General features: G+C 31.4%; 4 protein-coding genes across 7 annotated transcripts in view; 3 read left to right on the top strand and 1 right to left on the bottom strand.

Moving 5' to 3' along the window:
- LOC119601848 (sushi, von Willebrand factor type A, EGF and pentraxin domain-containing protein 1) overlaps positions 1 to 1588 on the top strand; it is a 52960-nt gene extending 51372 nt beyond the window's left edge. For both annotated transcript variants that reach the window (XM_037953040.1, XM_037953041.1), the window contains exons 12-14: positions 39 to 392; positions 453 to 941; positions 1009 to 1588. In XM_037953040.1, the coding sequence (XP_037808968.1) occupies positions 39 to 392; positions 453 to 941; positions 1009 to 1142 (977 nt within the window). In that variant the 3' untranslated portion in view covers positions 1143 to 1588. The remainder of the gene's footprint in view (positions 1 to 38; positions 393 to 452; positions 942 to 1008) is intronic.
- LOC119601849 (alpha-protein kinase 1) overlaps positions 1 to 21274 on the bottom strand; it is a 273362-nt gene that overhangs the window by 95353 nt on the left and 156735 nt on the right. For all 3 annotated transcript variants that reach the window (XM_037953042.1, XM_037953047.1, XM_037953043.1), the window contains exon 3: positions 4360 to 4383. The gene's annotated coding sequence lies outside the window, so the exon portion shown is untranslated. The remainder of the gene's footprint in view (positions 1 to 4359; positions 4384 to 21274) is intronic.
- Positions 5389 to 6092, top strand: LOC119601852. Its single transcript, XM_037953050.1, has one exon. It carries the CDS (start codon positions 5502 to 5504, stop codon positions 5901 to 5903), a length of 402 nt encoding a protein of 133 aa, XP_037808978.1. The 5' UTR covers positions 5389 to 5501; the 3' UTR covers positions 5904 to 6092.
- LOC119601846 (protein twisted gastrulation) lies at positions 10775 to 11630 on the top strand. The gene is made up of 2 exons (XM_037953035.1): positions 10775 to 11326; positions 11403 to 11630. The coding sequence occupies exons 1-2, from the start codon at positions 10775 to 10777 to the stop codon at positions 11628 to 11630; spliced, it is 780 nt and encodes a 259-aa protein (XP_037808963.1).

The raw sequence follows: 21274 nt of genomic DNA, 5'->3' as shown, positions 1-21274 counted from the left end.
ATGTGAAGAATTTTTAATAATTTATTACCATTTTAAAGATGTTGAATGTGGTCCACCTATGAATATTACCTTTGGTAAAGTCACCTTGGCCACAAATGCCACCTATTATGGAGCAGCTGCTCTCTATGAATGTGATAATAATTTCAAATTAGATGGTGTTTCAAGACGTTTATGTACCGAAGATGGTACTTGGAGTCATGAGGCCCCACATTGTGTGGAAATCACCTGTGATGAACCAGATTTAGGCGAAAGTTTGATAGTAGAGGCTGGTGAAAGATCAGTGGGTTCATTAGCTAAATTTAGATGTCAGAGAGGACGTAATTTGATTGGTAATGATACGAGGGTGTGTCAGAAATCTGGAAAATGGACCGGTAAAAGTCCAGTTTGTAAACGTAAGTATATTTAAATATCAAAATTAAAATCCAATTTTTAATTGGAAAAATTTTTTAAAGCTGTTGATTGCGGACGCCCCTTGCCCATTGAAAATGGTCGTGTAATTGTGGTTAACGAATCTACTTTGTATGGTGGCTCAGCTGAATACCATTGTATACCCGGTTTTAATCGTATAGGCCAATATTTACGTAAATGTACCGAAGATGGTATGTGGAGTGGTGATGAGCCCCGTTGTGAATTGACCGCTACAGAAGCGCAAGAAAGTGGTAGCTTAGGAACAGGCATAGCTATAGGTGCCACAGTTATTATAGCTCTACTCATATTGATCGGTTTAATATTTATACACCGCAATAAAGCCCGACCAGTAAAGAATACGGAAAATATACAGGCCGCCGAAACTAAAGATGAAAGAAGTGCCGCCGTAATGTCTTATTCAACGCTAGAAGCCAATAATAGAAATATGCATCTCGATAATGGTCCTCCCGCTACTTTTAATACATTTCATGGTGGTAGAGGTATGAATGGTAATGGCACAGTAGGCCGATCTGGTAAGTTTATACTTAATCCATTCAAAATTAAACTACAAATTTACTGTTATTTTATATACTCTTTCAGAAAACATTTACGATCAAATACCCAACGAACAATTTTACGATGCCCCCTATGAAATGCGCACGAATGATGAAGTCTATGAACCCGAACCTACAGCTGGAAATGTCATTACTATTAATGGTATATCTGTTAGATAAACTTTTATAGATCTTATTTTGTTTATAAGATTTGGTAGTTTACTTGAACAGCTATATTCCAAAATTGTTTTATTTAAAGTAATGAAAAACAAATGACTGTATTATTATCAAAATTTGATTGAAATATAACTTTATTCCTTAAGTGTTCTAAAAAATAAAAAACAAATTTAAAACTTATGTTTTGTAGATTTTGTATAAAGAAAACTTAATTATAATTATTTAGTTTATTAAGTATTTTTTTTTTGTTTTAGATTAAAGTTTTATTGTATGTGTACATGTAAATATATAATTAGTGAGTATGTGATTTGTTATAATATATAAATACTTAAATTTATATACATATTTATTTTGGCCTTTAACTAATTATTTACCTAATGAAAACAAAAAAAAATTTAGTACTTATGTTAAAAATATAATAATAGTAATAAAAAAGTAATAAATAACTTATAAATTTGAATTTTTAATCGTTATGGCAACTATTTAATGGGAGAAAGCTTTTTATGAGCTTTTAATAATTAGTGTTGTCATTTTTTATTATAGTTTATTTGTATACTATTGAATATTAATTAATAGCTGCGTATTTTTTCTTAAATAGCAACCTTTCAACTGGAGATATCGCGATTAATTCTGTAATACTCTCTGTGGAATACAGTACTTCCAAAAAGTTTTCAAGGAACCAGTTCTTTGCACTAGTCATATGATAATTCTTCAACAGTTTTTCAAAATCGATCCTAATCTCACTAATTTGAAACAGATTTCACTTATTTCGACAGAAAAATACTATTTTCTAAAAGTGTTTTCTAAAACTTCTTAGAACTTGTTCTAAGAGTTAGTTAATTCGATAAGATCATTGATCAAATAACTAGTTTCAGAACCATTTCATATAACGAGTGTCAAATCCATAACGCTTCAACAGAACTAGTTCCGAAAGTGACAATTTCGAAAAAAATTTAATTTAAAGAAAAATTTATAAAAATATGCACCAAATTTTAAAAGTAGATTTTTTATTTTAAGTATATATATTTTTTTTGGAAAAAAACATATTTCAGTTGCACTATAACTATGCGAAATTGACACTGATAATGTGGAAAGACTTAATTTAAGGTCGTAAAATTCTAAAAATATTAGTAGAATTCTAAAGCATTGATTTTTAAATATTATTATTGAAGAAAGGGTTCATAAATAACAATTTTGTTATGCTAAATTCGTCCGGACGGATGGACGGGTCCATCCAATTTAAATAGAATTTTTTGGAAAATTTGGTTAGATATACAATTTTCCCCAAAACAATGGTTAAAGCTCCCAACGGCTCGAAAAAACAAATAACATTTATTTCTGATTTCGTAATGAATCGAAACTTATACGAATAATTTTTAAAAAACAACTAAAACTATTTAATTTTCATAAAAAAATATAATTTTACTAAAAAAATTTAAATTTCATTATAATAATTAAATGTTCATAAAAATACAAATTTTTATAAAAAATGTGAAATTTTATAAAAAAATGTGTTCTAAAGAAAATTTCTCTTTTATTTTAAAAGTTCGAATTATTACTAAATAACAATTTAAAAAATTTTCCCATAAATAATTTTAAATGTCTTCGAAATATTTGTAAAAGAAACTTCTGGCAACCATATAAAAAAGCTTACAAAAAAAACTATCTTGATAACAGTTTGAAAAGTACTGTAGAAAAAATTTTAACATGAAAGTTTATTGTGTACAGTAAACTCTAGTTAAATAACAAATAATGTAAAATGTATGTACATTAGGGAAATAAATAACTAATTTTGGAAACATTACGCACAAACAGAAATTTCTAATATAAACCGATTTATTTCAAGTTTTTATACCCACCATTAAAAATGATGGGCGGTAAATTGTTTTTGTCATACCATTCTTCGAAATATTGGTCATAGACCCACAAAAGTATATATGTATATTCCGGGCCGTTATTAAATTCTAAGACGATCTAGCCATGTCCGTCCGTTTGTTGATAACACGATACACAAATTTTCCCTATAGGTAGGTTTGTTTGGTATTGAAAATGGGTAATATAGGTCGACATTTTTGCATAGCCCATAAAAGTGGCCCCCCGAAAAAAAACTTTAATAGTCATAACTGTTTTAAAAATAAGAGTATATCAATGAATTTCAGCATAAATAAGTTTTATATGCGAAAGAAGTTCGCTATCAAATTTTATGAATAACGTTCCATAATTTACCCTACCTCTCATAAAAAGTGCCCTTCAGAAAATGACGTTAATGCCCATTACTGGCTTAAAAGTACGAGTATAGCGATGAAATTCAACATAAACTATGAGCCATAATCTCTGTACCAAATTTTATGGGGATCGGTCCATAATTGACCCTGCCCCTCATATAAGGCCCCCTTCAGAAAACTACTTTAACGCTCATTACTGGCTAGAAAACACGAGTATAGCGATAAAATTCGACATAAGTAAGTTTCCTACGAGCCAAAATCTTTGTACCAAATTTTATAGAGATCGGTCCATAATTTACTCTACCTCCCATATAAAGTGCGCTTCAGAAAATGACGTTAACGCCCATTAATGACTTAAAAGTATGAGTATAGCGATGAAATTCAACATAAATAAGATTCCTATGAGGCAAAATCTCTGTACCAAATTTTATGGGGATCGGTCCATAATTAACCCTGCCTCTCATATAAGGCCCCCTTCAGAAAACTACTTTAAAGCCCATTACTGGCTAGAAAACACTAGTACAGCGATGATATTCGACATAAGTAAGTTTCCTACGAGTCAAAATCTCTGTACCAAATTTTATGGAGATCGGTCCATAATTGACCATACCCTATATATGGTCCCCTTCAGAAAATTATCTTTATCGAATTAATTATTCGACATAAGAAAATTTCTTACGAACAAAAATCTCTCAAACTAATTTTTTGGGGATCTGTCCGTAATTGAACCTACTCCCATATAAGGTCCCCTATAGACTTGTTATGAATCAAAATTTTTGTTAAAAATCAACAAAAATTATTTGTTTTAAAACATTAGTCACAATTTTAAATTCTATAGAGCTTGGCCCATTACCCACTCATTTTAGGCCATATTCCGAATATCATCATGTTATGGATCAATTCTTAAAGATCATATATAAAAAATTTGAAATTGATATTTTATGTAGATTTTTAACAGAAAAGGTTATATATACTTGATATTTTTAGAAACTTACCAATAATAAAGACATAATCATCATCTGAAATAAAAAAAGTATTTTAAATAATTAGAAAAGTTATTAAATTAATGTTTTAAATTTAAAAATGTATATAGAATGTTTTCCCATATATAAATAAACATAGATTTTTTGGATCGAAATGGATCATATTTCCAATATCTTTTAAGGATATTAAGTTTGTATATAAAATGTTATGAAATAAAAATTAAATGTATAACAATATATAAATAAACATAGATTTTTTGGATCGAAATGGATCATATTTCCAATATCTTTTAAAGATAATAAGTTTGTATATAAAATGTTATAAAATAGAAATTAAATGTATAACAATTTGGCGTGATTTGAAGCATATTTAAAAATACAATTTACAATGTTTTCTATGATTATACAGAAATATTTAAATATAATGCTACAAATAACTGAATCGTGTCCAAAGTCATGTACCCATAGTATGTTTGTATATGGAAATTTATAAATTTTGTCTATATCTTGAAAATGGTTATCGCAAAAAATAAACATCTGTAAAAACTAATACAATTTACACTCCTTCGTAGAAACATTTACTTATATTATGAATAAAATTATAGCGCTAAAATGGTTGCTATTACCTATTCCAACAACTGCTGATGAAAAACTAAACAGCAGATTGTAAAAATTCCAAGTACAAACTTAAGGATTTATGATAAAGCAAATGTTTGCCAAGTAATTTACATGGGATTTCTAAATGGATTTGAGTAATATAAGTTTATGTCCTTTTAGCATCTTCTGGGAAAATATGTGCAGTGGTACTTTATTTGGCATGCTTGTCCACCATGATGGAAGACACTTTTAATACCTAAAGGAGTGGCATTTTCCATCAGGTACTGTTGTACTCTATTTGCTAACCAGATGATAAATAAAATTTTTGGCGCGAATTATGCACTTAATATCGCTAAACGTTTTAAAAACTACCTGATTGCATGGCAGGTACAGTGTGATACACAGCTATAAATACTGTCATAAGTTGATGCAGCAAATCAGTTCAATTTGCAATTCATTGCAACTCAAAAGCAAAAGTTTCTTTTTATCCCAGTGAAATATTTTAAAAATATAAAAAAATATTCAATCAGTTGTTATTAGAAAACTGTTTGATAAACATGATTTTGGCAGCACGTAAACATCTCTTTGCTACCAACATCATTTTCTTTTTCATCATCTATGTCGTACAGAAGTTTATACAAGTCTTCTGTATAATTGAAGAGAAGGCCTGCAATAATGCCAATTGCTCTGCCAACAATCGTTGTGACGATCGCTGTAAACCGAATACTGTCTCAGCTCCTCTGCCAGCAGCGCCCTCTACCATTACGCCACCTCAGTCGCCTAAACCCCAAGTGAAAGGTCTTCGTCTGATACCATTGGCCATGCGCAAAACTATGCGCAATTTCGGTTACGGTGAGGGTCACTATCAAATGTTCGTCGAGGAAAAACAACGCAAACAACACACCTCGAAAGCTCGCTTAAATGCGGCCGTTGCTGAAGTTAAACTCAATCCTAATTAGTTTCAGTGGGGAAAGCCCCGAAATAAACAAACGTTTGGTCATTTAATACAGAACGAATGTTTGACAATTTTACTATGTACCTCTTCATTTTCAATAAAGTTCATAAATATTTCTCCCTTCTGTGCATAGTTAATACAAAGAAATGTTTAATTTAAATTAATCGCATTGCGGAGAAACTCAATTACAAAACAACTAAAAGCTGAAAACTAAATTTATATTAAATATTAAACAAATGTCTAAGACCGTATTTAATTTGAAACGCTTAATTCTTAATTTCGATTTAAATACAAAACTGTATTCTATTGTTATTAGTTTATTTTGTATTAAATGTTATACGTTTTGTAAATTTTCAAGAAAACAAAAATATAAAGATCTGTTTTATAGATTTCGTTTCCTTTTTTTTACCAAATTTATATTGTTTATTTTAGAAAAAAATGTTAAATAAATTATTTAACATCAACAGACGTAACGTTAAATGAAATAATTGTGATTATTATTGACATTTCCGTTTTTTGGCTCTGACGTTTGGCAAGTGTTTGAAATGTCAATAAAACAAAAATAATTTAAAAACAGAATGTTCTAAAAATATTTATTTTTCTAATAAGTGTGTAAGATCTAAGATTAATTATGATTGTCTGGTATTTAAAAGATCTTACAGAAGGCGTTTTTCTAATGAGGTTAAAAATATTGGAATTATAAATGTTATATAATTTTTATAATATATAATTTTTGGTAATATATGGCAGTTTTCCTTATATTCACTAAATTATGTTCTGCTAAATCTGATCATTAAGAAAAATTTCGAATTTCTCCAAGTCTACGATTTCAGCAATACACACATTTTAACTTCATATTGTGTTCTTCAATGTATCAGGTTTTTATACCCTACACCACTTTAGTGGGGAGGGTATATTGGATTTGTGCTGATGTTTGTAACATACAAAAATATTCATCCTAGACCCACCAATGTATACCAATCGGCTTAGAATCGTTTTCTGAGTCGATTAAGCTATGTCCGTCCGTCTGTCTGGCTGGCTGTCCATGTAAACCTTGTGCGCAAGGTACAGGTCGCAATTTTCAAGATAATTGGACGTTTTATTTGACGAAGCCTATTGAAAATGGTTAAAATCGGTCCATTATTTCACCTAGCCCCCATAGAACAGAACCCCCCTGAGCTCATAATTATGTTAAATATACAGATATATCGATAAAATGCGGCACAACTAAGTTTTATAGAAGTCCGGATGACCCTGCCAAATTTCATAAAGATCGGGCCCCATTTGACCGTAGCTCCCATACAAAGTCCCCTTCAGAAAATTACTTGAATGTACAAAATTAACTTATAAACACAAATATCGCGATGAAATTCAGCAAAATAAAATATTATGTAAATATAAATATATTCACAAAATTTTATCGGGCTTGGTCCATATTTGCCCCTAGCCCCCATATAAAGCCTTTTTCAGAAAATTAGTTTTTCATCCATAAATTGCTTAAATATATCGGAACAAGGGAATATTGAAGATAAATGCTTTATTATGAAATAATATTCATAACTGGTGTAGGGTATCATATGGTCGGCCACGCCCGACTATACTTTCTTACTTGCTTAAGATTGAAATTTAATACGTCTATAGAGGGTTTGTTTATCGACTGATCAAACAAAAGTGATCTGCAGTTTAAAAATTTATTTTAATTGGTGCTTGTTTTTGTCACTGTCGTATGTATTTATTGTTCTAGATTTTTAAATAATTCTTTAATTTCCGTCAACAATACAGACTACATAAATACTGGTAAAAATGCGTCTTAATAAAAAACGAAAGTGATTTTGTTAAATTAATTGTTGAAAAAGTACAATTAAGAAATATACGTCTAATTAGATTTATTTTACCGAGATGATGCATTTTAGCTATGACTATTTATCAACATGCCAAATTATGATTCAACAGTCCTATAATTATCTTAAATGAGTCGATCGTAAAATATTTTAGATTTATATGATTTATAATTTCCCGGACTTTTTTCATTCCAGGGACTTTCCATGAAATTATAACGACGGACCATTCCGTTGTTTGAATAACAAATATCTCACATGGTTTATAAACCTTTTATAAAATAAAATGTTGTTGATGAATAAGGAGTTATATGTATTTCAAGTATTCACACTGAAATCGAATTTCTTAGAAATCGTTAAATGGAATTCCCGAAAATTCCGAAAAAACATTCCCGGTAATTCTTGGGAAATTTTTTTCGTTTAGAAAATAATAAAATTATAAACTTATTTCGATGGTGTACCATCTGCCGGATTGATTTTCATATATACGATGAAGACTTTCATTAAATATATGCGCATTTCTTCGATAAAATAATATTCAAATTTTTTTAAAAAAAAATTTTTTGTTGTTTTAAAATTTGAGCACAGATTTTTATACCATATACCACTGCGGTGGGTATGCACAAAAATAAACTATACCAATCTTCTTACAATCATTTTCTGAGTCGAAAAGCCGTGTCATTTAGTCTGCCCAGATGAACATTGTAATTATGTACAGATCGTATGTTTATACCATTTATGTTCGCGAGAAGGGTATGAATGAATGTCGAGTGCTTTACGTGAACACCTGCCGTGTTGGCCTATTTCTCAACCACTGGGTGAGCTTCTGCGACGACTCACCACCGCCCCATTGCGTATCTTACGCGCTGGTGGCAGTTCTCGTATATGGAATGTCTGGTCCAGTATACGTGAGCTTTGCTCCAGTACTTCAACTATATAATCTCTGACCATTGCTCCGAGATGCAAAAACATCACAGCACCCTTCTCATTTATCCTACACACTCATAGAGAACAAGCGAGTAAGATCCGTTTACGCCTACATTCATCCTGTATTATATACATTTAACACCAACTCATTTCCAACGTTTAGTCCCACAGTCATTCCTCTGTGGGGTATCTGTTGTCATTCGGCAACAACACCGAACTTATCCCGAATCACAGATTTCGCCGTGCATCAGTCTTTTACCCGACACTTTCTCTTCTAGCGAATTTGGGTTTAAACCACAGTCACTACGTCACTACCAACTGGCCACCCGTAATACCAGAATATGTGGCTCTCTATTTCGACACCATGTCAAAACATTCCAAGGTAAGTCCGAGGAGTGAATTAACATCACCAGTTAATAGTTCTGGCAGATTAGAGGTACTGGTAGCACCTCTTTAGCCCTGAGGGTCTATAGCCAAGGTGGGTCTATCACCAAGGAAACATGTTTAATATTCCGTTTGTAATTTTTACAATAATATATATTTTCTGGATCCTTATAGATAGAGGAGTCGATTAAGCCACGTCCATCTGTCTGTGCGTCTGTTGAAATAAATTTTCTGAAATTCTGATAAATTTATGATCAGTCTATAGAACACAATTTCCAGACTACATAACCCTTTAATGTCCAGCCCGCTGTACATATTTGTATTTACATAGTTAAAAACTAGAGTGTCCTGAGAAACAGCCTTTACAGGAATCTCATATAGAAATTTGAGTGGTATTTCTATATGAGATTCTTGATACTTAAAAAAAGATTATGATTTTCAATCGCTGGTACGAAACTGAGGACCTTTTCAAAAAAAATATATATTATATATTATTGGACAATTTCTGCTAGGACCAATAGGCGAAAAGTTACACTGATTTGAAAAAAACCCAGTATGACCAAAATGTTCAACTTTGAACCCCTCTAACTCCGGCAGTTCTTGGCCGATAGAGCCAATTTTGTATTAACCATGGTACAAATTTCATCCAAATCGATTTTTTAAGTTTGGTCACTTAACACGAAATTGCCCATATTAAATCGTAGTATTATATTTATAAATCGCTTAAACCAGGAATATGTCTCTATTTTTCATTCCTGAACTGTATTTTACATTTCCAAATTAATTTGTTACAAATAACGATTTAACTAGTTGAAACAGAAAAAAATCTTATTGGAAAATATGTATTTAGTAAATCATTAAATCTCTACTTTAAACTAGGTACACACATCAAATGCAAAAGATATTTGAAAATCTTTAATCATTAGTAAAATGTCAAATACACTAAGTATGTATGTATCTTAAGGATTTATCTAAAACGTTATAAAAACATGCTTTCTTATTAAGCCGAAAAACATGCAGCTGACAGACAATATGTGCTCAAAACAAAATACTAAAGAGTCGTAAAAGAGAACAAGATTTGTTTAAATCTACCTGTAATTAGAAAAACTATAGATAGGCGAGCTGAGGACCTGGGTGGTTTACGACCGTAGCGACAAAATTCTTATTATACACACAGAAACACTAGAAATTAATTCTTATTACAACTACAAATTTAGGCAATTTAAATTCTAATAGTTAATATGACTCAGATTACAAAATTGTCGTTACCAAAAACAAAATTAATAACAAGGAAAAACAGGAGAGGTCTAGTAGAAAAAAACAACAAAAACATCAAACAAATTATGTTGAAGTCAGCTACCTGTTGCTTTAATTTATCCCTAAAATAAGGAAAAAGGTAGAATATATACTGTGTAAATCTCTGTGTGTGTATGTTGACAAACTAATTTGTTTGTGACCTTTTTCTTGTTGTTGGGTCAATCATAGTTGTCATATGGATTTCCCATTTTATTTAAGAATGGGTTTTTGGAAAAATAATATTAGTTGTTTAAAAACTTTAAAAGCGAACACACTTACTTGTGTTGCTTACTTTCCCTCGGTAACTAAGGAAAATTTAAAACAATCAACTTTTAAAGGATATCAAGGATATATACGCACATACATATGCAGTGATTTTTAATAAAATTGTTTTTGTTTTCATTGTGACTTGTTTAACAAACTAATTGAAATGTGTACATTAGTTTCTGTAAAGTATTTGCTGTATACGTTCGTTCTATTGTGTGTCATAGTTATAACTCCCAGTATTAGAGGCGAAGGTTGCAACGAATTCGTATGTGGTTCAGTAGTCTCCAAGTGTCTCTTGACACAAAGTTGTCAATGTAAACTTTCTGATTGCTACTGTTGCAAGGATTGTCTTAATTGTTTGGGGGAATTGTATACAGAGTGCTGCAGCTGTTTGGATATGTGTCCAAAACACAATGACACTTTAAGTGCCATGGCGCCAAAATCACAAATTGGTGATTTCGAGGGAGTACCAGAACTTTTCGATACCCTTACGGCTGAAGAGGATGAAGATCAATGGTCGACTATACGCTTTCCCATGCGCAATACTTTACAGCGTCACTATAATATGGCCACCGGATCATTTGGTTTTGGCGATGACATTGATGAGGATGCCTTTGCCCACAAACAACAATTAACCGATACTGTCAATTGTACGGTCATCTATTTGAATACTTGTACCACTGGCAAAAAGTGTTCACAGTATTGTGAGAGCATGGTGAGTGTGCACTGGAAATTTTCTACACTAAATCGAAATAAATGTTAATAATTTGTAATTTATTTTATTGTTATAGGGTTCAAATAGTTATCGTTGGTTTCATGATGGCTGTTGTGAATGTGTTGGTGCCAATTGCTACAATTATGGCATCAATGAAAGTCGTTGCACTTCATGTCCTGATGATGATGAGGAGGAGGACGATGAAGATTTAAATGGTGAGAACATGGACGATGATGCTGATTATGGAGAGAATGAGGAGGATATGTCTTGGGATTATGGCGAAGATGAAATGAATTATAATTAAAAAAACTAAATTAGAACAAACTAGCTAGTAACAAAAATATTGACTGTAAATTTGTAAATTAAAATAATAGAAATAAGTTTTTATAGTGTTAAAGAAATGGAACCAGTGTTAGTTGGATTTAAGTGTATCTATCTATTTTATAAAATTATGTTTAGTTTTGCTTCAAATAAAACTATGTATTTTATATCTATATATAGAAAAATGAATGTGTGTTTGTTTGTATGTTTGAACGTTATAGACTACTAAACGGCTGAACCGATTTTATTCAAATTTTCACAGCGTATTCCTGTATGTCTGTAATAGGTAATATGCTACTTTTTATTTTGAAATTCCAAGTGGGCGAGGAGCCACGCCTATATTAGGAAAATATTAAATCCGTATATTTTAGATAATATAACAGTTAGAGTCCTAAAATTTTGTCGGAGCAACTTTAGTGTCAATATAATTATTTAGGACAAAAAGTAGGCGGACTATCATTAGGGGCGTGGTACCTCCCATATAAATTAAATACAAAAATACGTTTATCTTGGAAACTATTACATTTAGAATCTTCAAATTTTGCACGAAAAACTTTAACATCCATCTAAACATTTTGGGTAATAAATTGGCGGACTACCCATGAGGGGAGCGGCACCTCCCATATTAATTAAAGACAAAAATTCGTTTATCTGGAAAACTAAATTCTTCAAATTTCGCACGAAGAACTTAAATATTCATCTGAACATTTTGGAGGAAAAAAAAAACGGACTTTCATCTGGGGGGTCTTGAAGCCCCCACATGAATCAAATAGAAAAATTCTTATATCTGAGAAACTATTAGAGCTAGAATCTTCAAATTTTACATGGAGAACTTTGAAATTCATGTGAACATTTAGAGCATAACAGGCGGACTTTCAATGGGTGGCTTGGCACAACATATATGAATTAAATACAAAATTTCGTGCATCTTGGAAACTCTTATATTATTCAAATTTTTTATAGATAGATATAAATTGGCGATAGATAGAAAATGGCGAACTTGCAATAATTTGCTTGACTTCTTTCATATGTAACATATAATAAATCTAAATAATATAAAATAATATTCCTTTTAGGGTAGCAAAGCACACTGGGTATAGCTAGTAATTTATAAAACTTTGTTCCAAAAATTAAATGAAAATATACATGGAGTTTAATGCCCTCACTCTCTCCGTGAAATCAAAATTTAATTTATTTTTTGAAATATTAAATTTTTACTGGACTTTTTTTCAGAAAAAAAAGGAGCAAAAAATCATGAAACCCCAAAAGGACTGCTTTATCTTTTGATCCAGTTAACCAGCTATTGACGTAAGAGAAACAATTATGAGAAATGGTATCTTAGAATAAACTATTTCGATGGGAACATAAGAAATTTCCATTTTGGTGTCATTAGGATGGCTACATAACGTCTTTTAAAGACATTTTTTGAGTAAAGAGTTAGATTGGAGTAGGGTCATGTATGGAACCATGAAATTCAGTGGAGGATTCTGGTTCAAATAATTTTTGTTTATTTCATCGATATATTAGTGTTTGAAAACAAATTTCAGCATGACAGACTTATGTATATGAGGATTCTTTCCCAGAATAACTGAAATGTTAATCTTCATATAGTTAAACAATTTATTAATTAACATATGTTTTATTATTTTGAAAACTTTCTAATTAACTAATTGTTTAAAAGCTAATATTTACTGAAAATAAAATCTCAATTAAATTTCTAAAAAAGAGTTAGTTTTCATCTTTAAATTTCTACTATAAATACTTAGTGCGAAATTTTGTTTTAATTATACATACATATGTATAGTATTTAATAAGTTATAACGAAATGCAAATTTTGAAACTTTTACTTATTGCCTTTAGTATATCCTTGGCTTTAGCTGAAGATGCTGCTTACGAGGGAGGTGCTGAAGATGCTGCTTACGAAGGAGGTGCTGAAGAAGCACCTGTAGATTATGAATATGCCCCAGAAGCTGGTGGTGATGCCCCAAATGATGGTGAAGATGCACCATGGGGTTATGATGAGACCACAGTAGGATATGACACTGCTAAAACTAAAAGACCAATTACCGATTGCCCTCCTAGTGATGCAAATGATGATAAAGCAGTAGATATTTTTAAAAATAGTGGTGCCGGTATAATTTTTAAAGATCTTGTTAAAATTGATTTTTTCTTGCAAGGAAAAAATTCAATTAAAAACAATTAATAAAGTATAGTCGGTCAAGGCCGACCATATGATACTCTACACCAGTTATGAGTATAACTAAAACATGTATAATCTTTAATTGAATTTTACCTTAATTTCGATATATTTTTATGGAAAACTGATTTTTGAATGAGGCTATACATGGGGACTATGGGTCAAATATTAACCGATCCGAGCATATTTATGGTGACATGAAAGTTTGTTGTGCCGAATTTCATTGAAATACACGTGTTTATAAGGGAATTAACGACGTTAAAGCATTTTCAGGAGGGGACTTTGAAGAGAAACTAGGGTCAAATAAGGTTCGATTATTTTGAAATTTGGCAGTAATATTTAAACTTATATGAAACGTAGTTGTGCCGAATTTCATTGAAATACACGTGTTTATAAGGGAATTAACGACGTTAAAGCATTTTCAGGAGGGGACTTTGTAGAGAAACTAGGGTCAAATAAGGTTCGATTATTTTGAAATTTGGCAGTATTATTTATACTTATATGAAACGTAGATGTGCCTTTTTGTCGAGATATAAGTATCCCAGCAAAAACTCGGTAATGAATTGCACTTATATAACCACTTACTTTCAATGACTACAACATACTGTCTGTATTACTTTTAAGTACTCTTATAATGGCTTACACATGTATCGCGACCTAGCAACTGTTTTACTCACACAGAAACTTCTATTTGTAAGTACTTATTTAAGTAAGTGAGCGTGGTAAGTACTTGCCTCCAATGTCATCACCGTGTTAAAATAATGTGATAAAATGCTAATGGATAAGTAGTGAAAAATGGCCTTTTTAGCTTATTTACTCATTACTTTTCAATGTAAGTTTTTGCTGGGTGTAATTGGCATAATTATGAGCTCCAAAGACTAATTTTTGGATTTCTGTTCTATGAGGGCTAGCTGAAAATGAAAATGGGTTATATAGAGGGTACGGCTAACTATGGACCGATACTCATGAAATTTGATAGACGGATATTCGTTACTTAAATATTACGTGTTTATGTCAAATTTCATCGCTGAAATTTGCTGAGGAGAACTTTAGAGGCAGGCTAGAGTGAAATATGTCTCAATATTCACCATAATTTGCAGTGTAACTTGTGCCGAATTTAATCACTAAAAGAATAGTGAAAAAAAATTATGAATATTTTAACTGTATACCGAGGGAGACACATGTATGTACCGATATTGTCCATTTTCAATACTAAACAAACCTTATCAAAAGAGACTATTTGTGGACAGACAGAATATTATAAACTTCTTCAAAACAGTTGTAAATGAAAGGTGACTTTATTTAAAACGTTCTCAAACAGAAATAAACTTTTGTAATAGTTAATATTTTGTCAACAAATATTTATTTAATTAAAAAATAAATAAAAGCAAGAATCCAAATGTTTTAATTATGTTACAACTTGTAATATTACATTCAGCTCTAATAAGTTTATTTCAAATTTGTACATAAATACTCGTTTTAAGCACAACAAATAACAGTTCAAATCAACAGTTGATTTGACTTGTAACACAACTACTGCGACTGTTAAATCCATTAAACAAGAGGACTATGAAGTTTTTTACACTCTTTTTATTAGGCCTCCTATTGGTCATGGTTTCGGCAGAAGATGCCGCAACAGAAGCTGCTGACGATGATGTCACAACAAAAGATCCTCCTAAAGATGGTGACGTCACGGAAGCACCTCCAAAAAATCCTCCAAAGGATGGACCACCAGCAGCAGGTTCCAAACCACCCGCTAAGCCCGCTGCAAAACCTACAAAGAAACCAGCAGTTAACAAGAAGCCAGCAAGCCCTCCTAAAAAACCTGTAAATTCCAATAATAAGCCGTCTAACGGAAACAACAACAGCAACAAGAATATTAAAAAAGAAAATCCAAAGAGACAAAAGCAAATTAAGAAAAGACAAAGGGAAATCAAAAGGATTAAACAACAGATTAAAAAAGAAGAACAAGCTAATAAAAAGCGTCAAAAAGAAATCAAAAAAAGAAAGCAAGGTGATAAGAAGAGGTCGGCGCTAATTAAGAAGAGAAAAAATATCATGAAGAAAAGAAGACAAACTATATTGAAACAAAAAAGGGAACTTAGAAAGTTACAGTTTCAAAATAAGAAGAAACGTCGTGCCAATAGACGCGGATAAAAATTGATCGTTTTGAAGGATTTATCTCAAAGCTAATAAAATCTGAAAAGTTTTATAATGATTACATAAAAAAATAAATAAATAAATTGAGGAATTTTATTGCATTAAAACATTTGTTTTTTAATCATTTAATAGGTTTACTATTTTATATAATTATAAAAATTCTTGTATTTACGGTTAAGGTTTAATATCTATTATTTTGATGTTATATTAAAAATGGCTCTTCACTTTATATATTTCCTAAGATTAATTTCAATCGGTTGAAAATTAGATAATATTTCAATATGGTTTCAAGATAATGCCACAATATTGCATGGTTTAAGTTTGGTCTTCACAGTTTATGGGTTAACATTAGTTTATTTTATTAAAACTTCAGATTTATATTTCCTCTTATCTGGAATTTTATATTTAGAAAGGGTTTTATATATAAAATGCATGATAGTAAGGAATTTAATCTAATTTTCAAAAATATTACCAAAGAATTGTGTTCTCCTAAATCCTCAAAATTCAAATCTCAGTTATCGCTAATCTGTGGGAGATATCCACCTAATTTCTTTACTATTTTGTACTCTTCTTCATTGTCCATAAGTCACAGGAAGACCATATGATATCATACACCAGCGATTATGTTGCAAATTTTGATTCTTTTTATATCCTACACCACTATATTAGGGAAGGTATAATGTCTTTATGCTTATGTTTGTAACACTCAAAAATATTGTTCCTACAACTATCTTAAAGTATACCAATCCGCTCAGAATCACTTTCTATATCCGTCCATCCGTCTGTCTGTCTTTCTGTGTGTCCATGTAAAGCTTTATGCGCACGCTACAGGCCGCAATTTTCAAGATAATTTGGCACATACTCTTCTTTTAGCCTAAGGACGAACGCTATTGAAAATGGTTGAAATCGGTCCATTATTTCACCTAGCCCCCATACAACCCTACCCCCGAATAGGGCTTTTAGGTTCATAATTTTGATAAATGTTCAAAAATGTCAACAAAAATCAGCTAAACTTAGTGTTAAAGAACTTGAAATGACACTTCCGATATTTGTAATGATCAGGCCTCATTTGCTCGATACAAACTTCCCTTCAAAAAATGACTTGAAGGTCAAAATTCACCTATAAATACTAATAACACGATTAAATTGTACATTAATATCCTTGACGTAGACGTAAATTTCTCTACAAAAATGTATAAGGATTTATTAAGCCCTACCCTTATATGAGCCCTTTTGTAGAAATTCTCTTTTTTTTGTGGGATAGGGTCAAATGAGGCCCGATCATTACGAAAATCAGCAGTATCATTAAGATTTATATAGAACTAAGTTTTGTGGATTTTTGGAGTGAAACAAGAACATTTAAAATATTAATGAGCTCAAAAGCCCTATTCGGGGGTACGATTGTATGGGGGCTATACGATATAATGGACCGAAAATTGCGACCTGTAGAGTGCGCACAAGGTTTACATGGTCACACTGGCGGACAGACAGGCCGACAGACTGACAGACAGACAGACAGACAGACAGACAGACAGACCGACAGACGGACATAGCTAAACGACTTAGTTATATGTAAATAGACATTCACAGCAAATGAATGGAGAACATCGGACCATATTTGACTCTAGAGCCCATATAATGACTTCAATTTTACTTTATTATGAATCTCCTTCTCGGAATATAATTTCGATTTGTATAAATTGTTTAATGTTTTCCATACGGAATTTAAAAATAAAATCCAAGATACCGTGTACGGGGGTAACATTAATGGATTGGGTTTAATTATTTGTTAATTAAATCGATTAAAACTACCCTAGTATACACACAAATTACATTTCATTACTTTAAATCGGGCATAATTGAACATGCCGCCTTATAAGGCCTCTTCCATCGATATACTACATATGTCAGTATAAAAACAAAATAGGTTTGATGCATTTTGTTAGGTATATACATATTTCATATATATATTTTATTCGGTGCTTAATTAAAGGTTACATATGTTTGATTCTAAAGTTCAGTTATAAATTCGTTTTTTATTATAAGTAACTTCTTACTGTCTTACAAATGTAAGTTATTCAGAATTTGTTTAAATTAAAGAAAAATATTACAACTAGATTAAACTAACATTTGTTGTTTGCACTCGTGTTACAAAAACTATTTGTAGAGTCTGGCACAAATAAATATTTAAACAATAGGTTACAAGTGTTTCTGTTTCTTACATCAAAAATTATTACAACAATTTACAATAAATACTAAATTAAATGATGAAAATATATAGTGTCATTCAATATTTCATTGAATTCGGAACGAAATAGAATATTGACACAAACATTAAAGGAAAATGAAATTATTAACCATCTTTATTATTGGCTGTGTATTTGCAGCAGTCGTCGTTATGGCCGAGGACGCTGACGAAACGACGGAAGCACCACCTACAGATCCTCCTAAAGACGGCGATGCTACAGAAGCTCCTCCTAAGGACAAAGATGACAAAGCACCAGCAGGAGGCGATAAACCAGCCGATGGAGGTAAAAAACCACCAGCTGGTGGCTCAAACAAACCCCCAGCTAATAAGAAACCAGCAACTAAGAAGCCTGTCGTAGGCTCAAATAAACCTGCTGCATCACCCAATAAGAAACCAGCTCAAAATAAAGAAGCAAAGAAGCAACAAGCCATTAAGAAAAAGCAATTGGCTATTGCGAAAAAGCAAAAGGAAATTTTGAAAAAAGAAAAAACCAGGAAGAGGCGCCAAGAAGCTATCAAGAAAAGGCAATTGAATATTATTAAAAAGCAAAAAGCTTTTGAGAAAAGACAAAAAGCTTATATTAAAAGACAACAGTCTACTTTTAAACGTCAAGAGGCTAATATGAAGAAACTCAAGGCTAAATTGAAGAAGGTTAGAGCTACAAGAAAAGGTTTACAGAAGAGATCTCGTGCTATCAGGCGCGGTTAGAATTGACAACATTTTCTACGATTTGTAAAAATGGTTCATTAAAATGATAATAATAAAAATGTGTTTGGTTAAAGGAGAACTAAAATTATAACTGTATTTTTATATTAGGAGTATGGGGTATTCGACATTTGTATCTAGGGTTCTGTAGTTGAAAAATTAAGTTAAATTTTCAACTTTATGCAATTTATGAAAAGTCGACTTTTCGAATATTTTAATTTTACGAGCAGTAAAGTTTTTCAAGCTTACAAAGGAAACGTTGATTTAACATTTTTTGAAGTAAAAACAGAAACATTAAGGCCTTTCGCCAAAAAAAATTACTCCTGTTTTAGTTGATAGATTACTCATGAGAAGGGAAACAAAAATATGCATGTACATGCTTTTTATGGAGCGTCGTTTCGGAACCAATTTGTTTACCCACCATCAAAAGAGATGAAGGGTATATTGTTTTTGTCATTCCGTTTGTAACACATCAAAATATTGGTCATGAAACCACAAAAGTGTATATATTCCGGGTCCTTATTAAATTATAAGACGATCTAGTCATGTCCGTCCGTCTGTCTGTTGAACAAATATTCCTTATAGGTAAGGTTTGTTTGGTATTGAAACTGAGCAATATCGGTGCACGTGTTCTCATAGCCCCTATACAAGTGGCCCCCAAAAAACAGTTTTAACAGTTTAACTGCTTTAAAAATAAGAGTATAACAATAAAATTCGGTACAAATGAACCAAAAGCTCTCTACCAAATTTTATGAATAACGGTCCATAATTGACTCTACCCCCCATATAAGGTCCCCTTCAGAAAATTACTTTAATTACATTAACTGTCTAAAAAATACGAATATGTATATCGATGAAATTCGACATAAAGAAGTTCCATATGAGACAAAAACTCTTTACCAAAATTTATGAGGATCGGTCCATAATTGACCCTACTCCCCATATAAGAAAGTTTCTTACGAGCAAAAATCTCTAAAAATAAATTTATGAGGATCGGTCCATAATTGACTCTACCCCCATATAAGTCCCCGTTAAAATATCTTTGATTTTTTCGAAATGGGTTTCAAAAATTCCGTAATTTTGAGCTGATTACCGGAAAAATAATCTTAAATATTTTGTAGAGTATTTTTGGTCAATTCCAAATATAAAAATTTTATTTATGGGGGTCACCATCAAGACTGTGTACTTGTGCCTAAAATTTTCAATTCTTTAATTTTACAGAAGATACGAATATTGACTCTCTCTGCTTCTAGACTAAAACATTAAGTTATAAAAGTCCATTATAGAACAAGTAAGAAAGTATAGAAAGTAAGAAGTGGCCGACCATATGATACCCTACACCAGTTATGAATATTAAATGTGATTTATTTTTCATAAAAAAGCATTTATCTTCAATATTCCCTTGTTCCGATACATTTAAGCAATTTATGGATGAAAAACTAATTTTCTGAAAGAGGCTTTATATGGGGGCCGGGGGCAAATATGGACCAAGCCCGATAAAATTTTTTGAATATACATATTTATATTTACATAATATTTTATAAGTTAATTAGGGACTTTGTATGGGAGCTAGGGTCAAATGGGGCCCGATCTTTATGAAATTTGGCAGGGTCATCAAGACTTCTATAAAATTAGTTGTGCCGTATTTTATCGATATATCTGTATATTTAACATAATTATGAGCTCAGAAGCCCTTTTCGGGGGGTTCTGTTCTAGGGGGGCTGGGTGAAATAATGGACCGATTTTAACCATTTTCAATAGGCTTCGCCCTTGGGTCAAATAAAACATGAGTGCCAAATTTCATCCAATTATCTTTAAAATTGCGACCTGTACCTTGCGCACAATGTTTACATGGACAGCCAGCCAGCCAGACGGACAGACGGACGGACATAGCTTAATCGACTCAGAAAACGATTCTAAGCCGATTGGTATACTTTAAAGTGGGTCTAGGACGAATATTCATTAGTGTCACAAAACATTTAAACTAGAAATATTTCAAAAAATTGAACAGATTTTGGAAAATATTCTAATAAAATTATGTCTACATTAAATATATTCGCAACCTCATTTGGTGCTTATGACTATAAATGGATAATCCTTCAGACGGCAAAACTCAAATTTCAAATTTTTTACAATTTTGTTAAACAAATTTTAAAATTTTGAGAAAATCTCCATGTAACTTATAGACAATAAAGATGGGAATAAAATATTATAGAAATTAGATCGATAGAGGATTTCGGAGAAAATTTTTTTGTTAAAATTTTTGAAAAATAGCCTTAATTCTTTTATGATTCTGTTACTGATTTAAGAATATAAT

This window comes from Lucilia sericata, unplaced genomic scaffold (assembly GCF_015586225.1).
Source record: "Lucilia sericata isolate MDLA Ls3-8-SP2 unplaced genomic scaffold, ASM1558622v1 Contig000193F_arrow, whole genome shotgun sequence".
In the NCBI taxonomy this organism is placed as follows: domain Eukaryota; kingdom Metazoa; phylum Arthropoda; class Insecta; order Diptera; family Calliphoridae; genus Lucilia; species Lucilia sericata.
The sequence above is the reverse complement of the archived record's forward strand: the minus strand, read 5'-3'. Positions and strand labels throughout refer to the sequence as shown.

Bases quoted from the DNA above. Each gene is read 5' to 3' on its own strand.
- LOC119601852 (XM_037953050.1), top strand. From the start codon at position 5,502: ATGATTTTGGCAGCACGTAAACATCTCTTTGCTACCAACATCATTTTC.
- LOC119601846 (XM_037953035.1), top strand. From the start codon at position 10,775: ATGTGTACATTAGTTTCTGTAAAGTATTTGCTGTATACGTTCGTTCTA. The intron at 11,327-11,402 runs GTGAGTGTGCAC...TTATTGTTATAG, and splicing joins CACAGTATTGTGAGAGCATG to GGTTCAAATAGTTATCGTTG.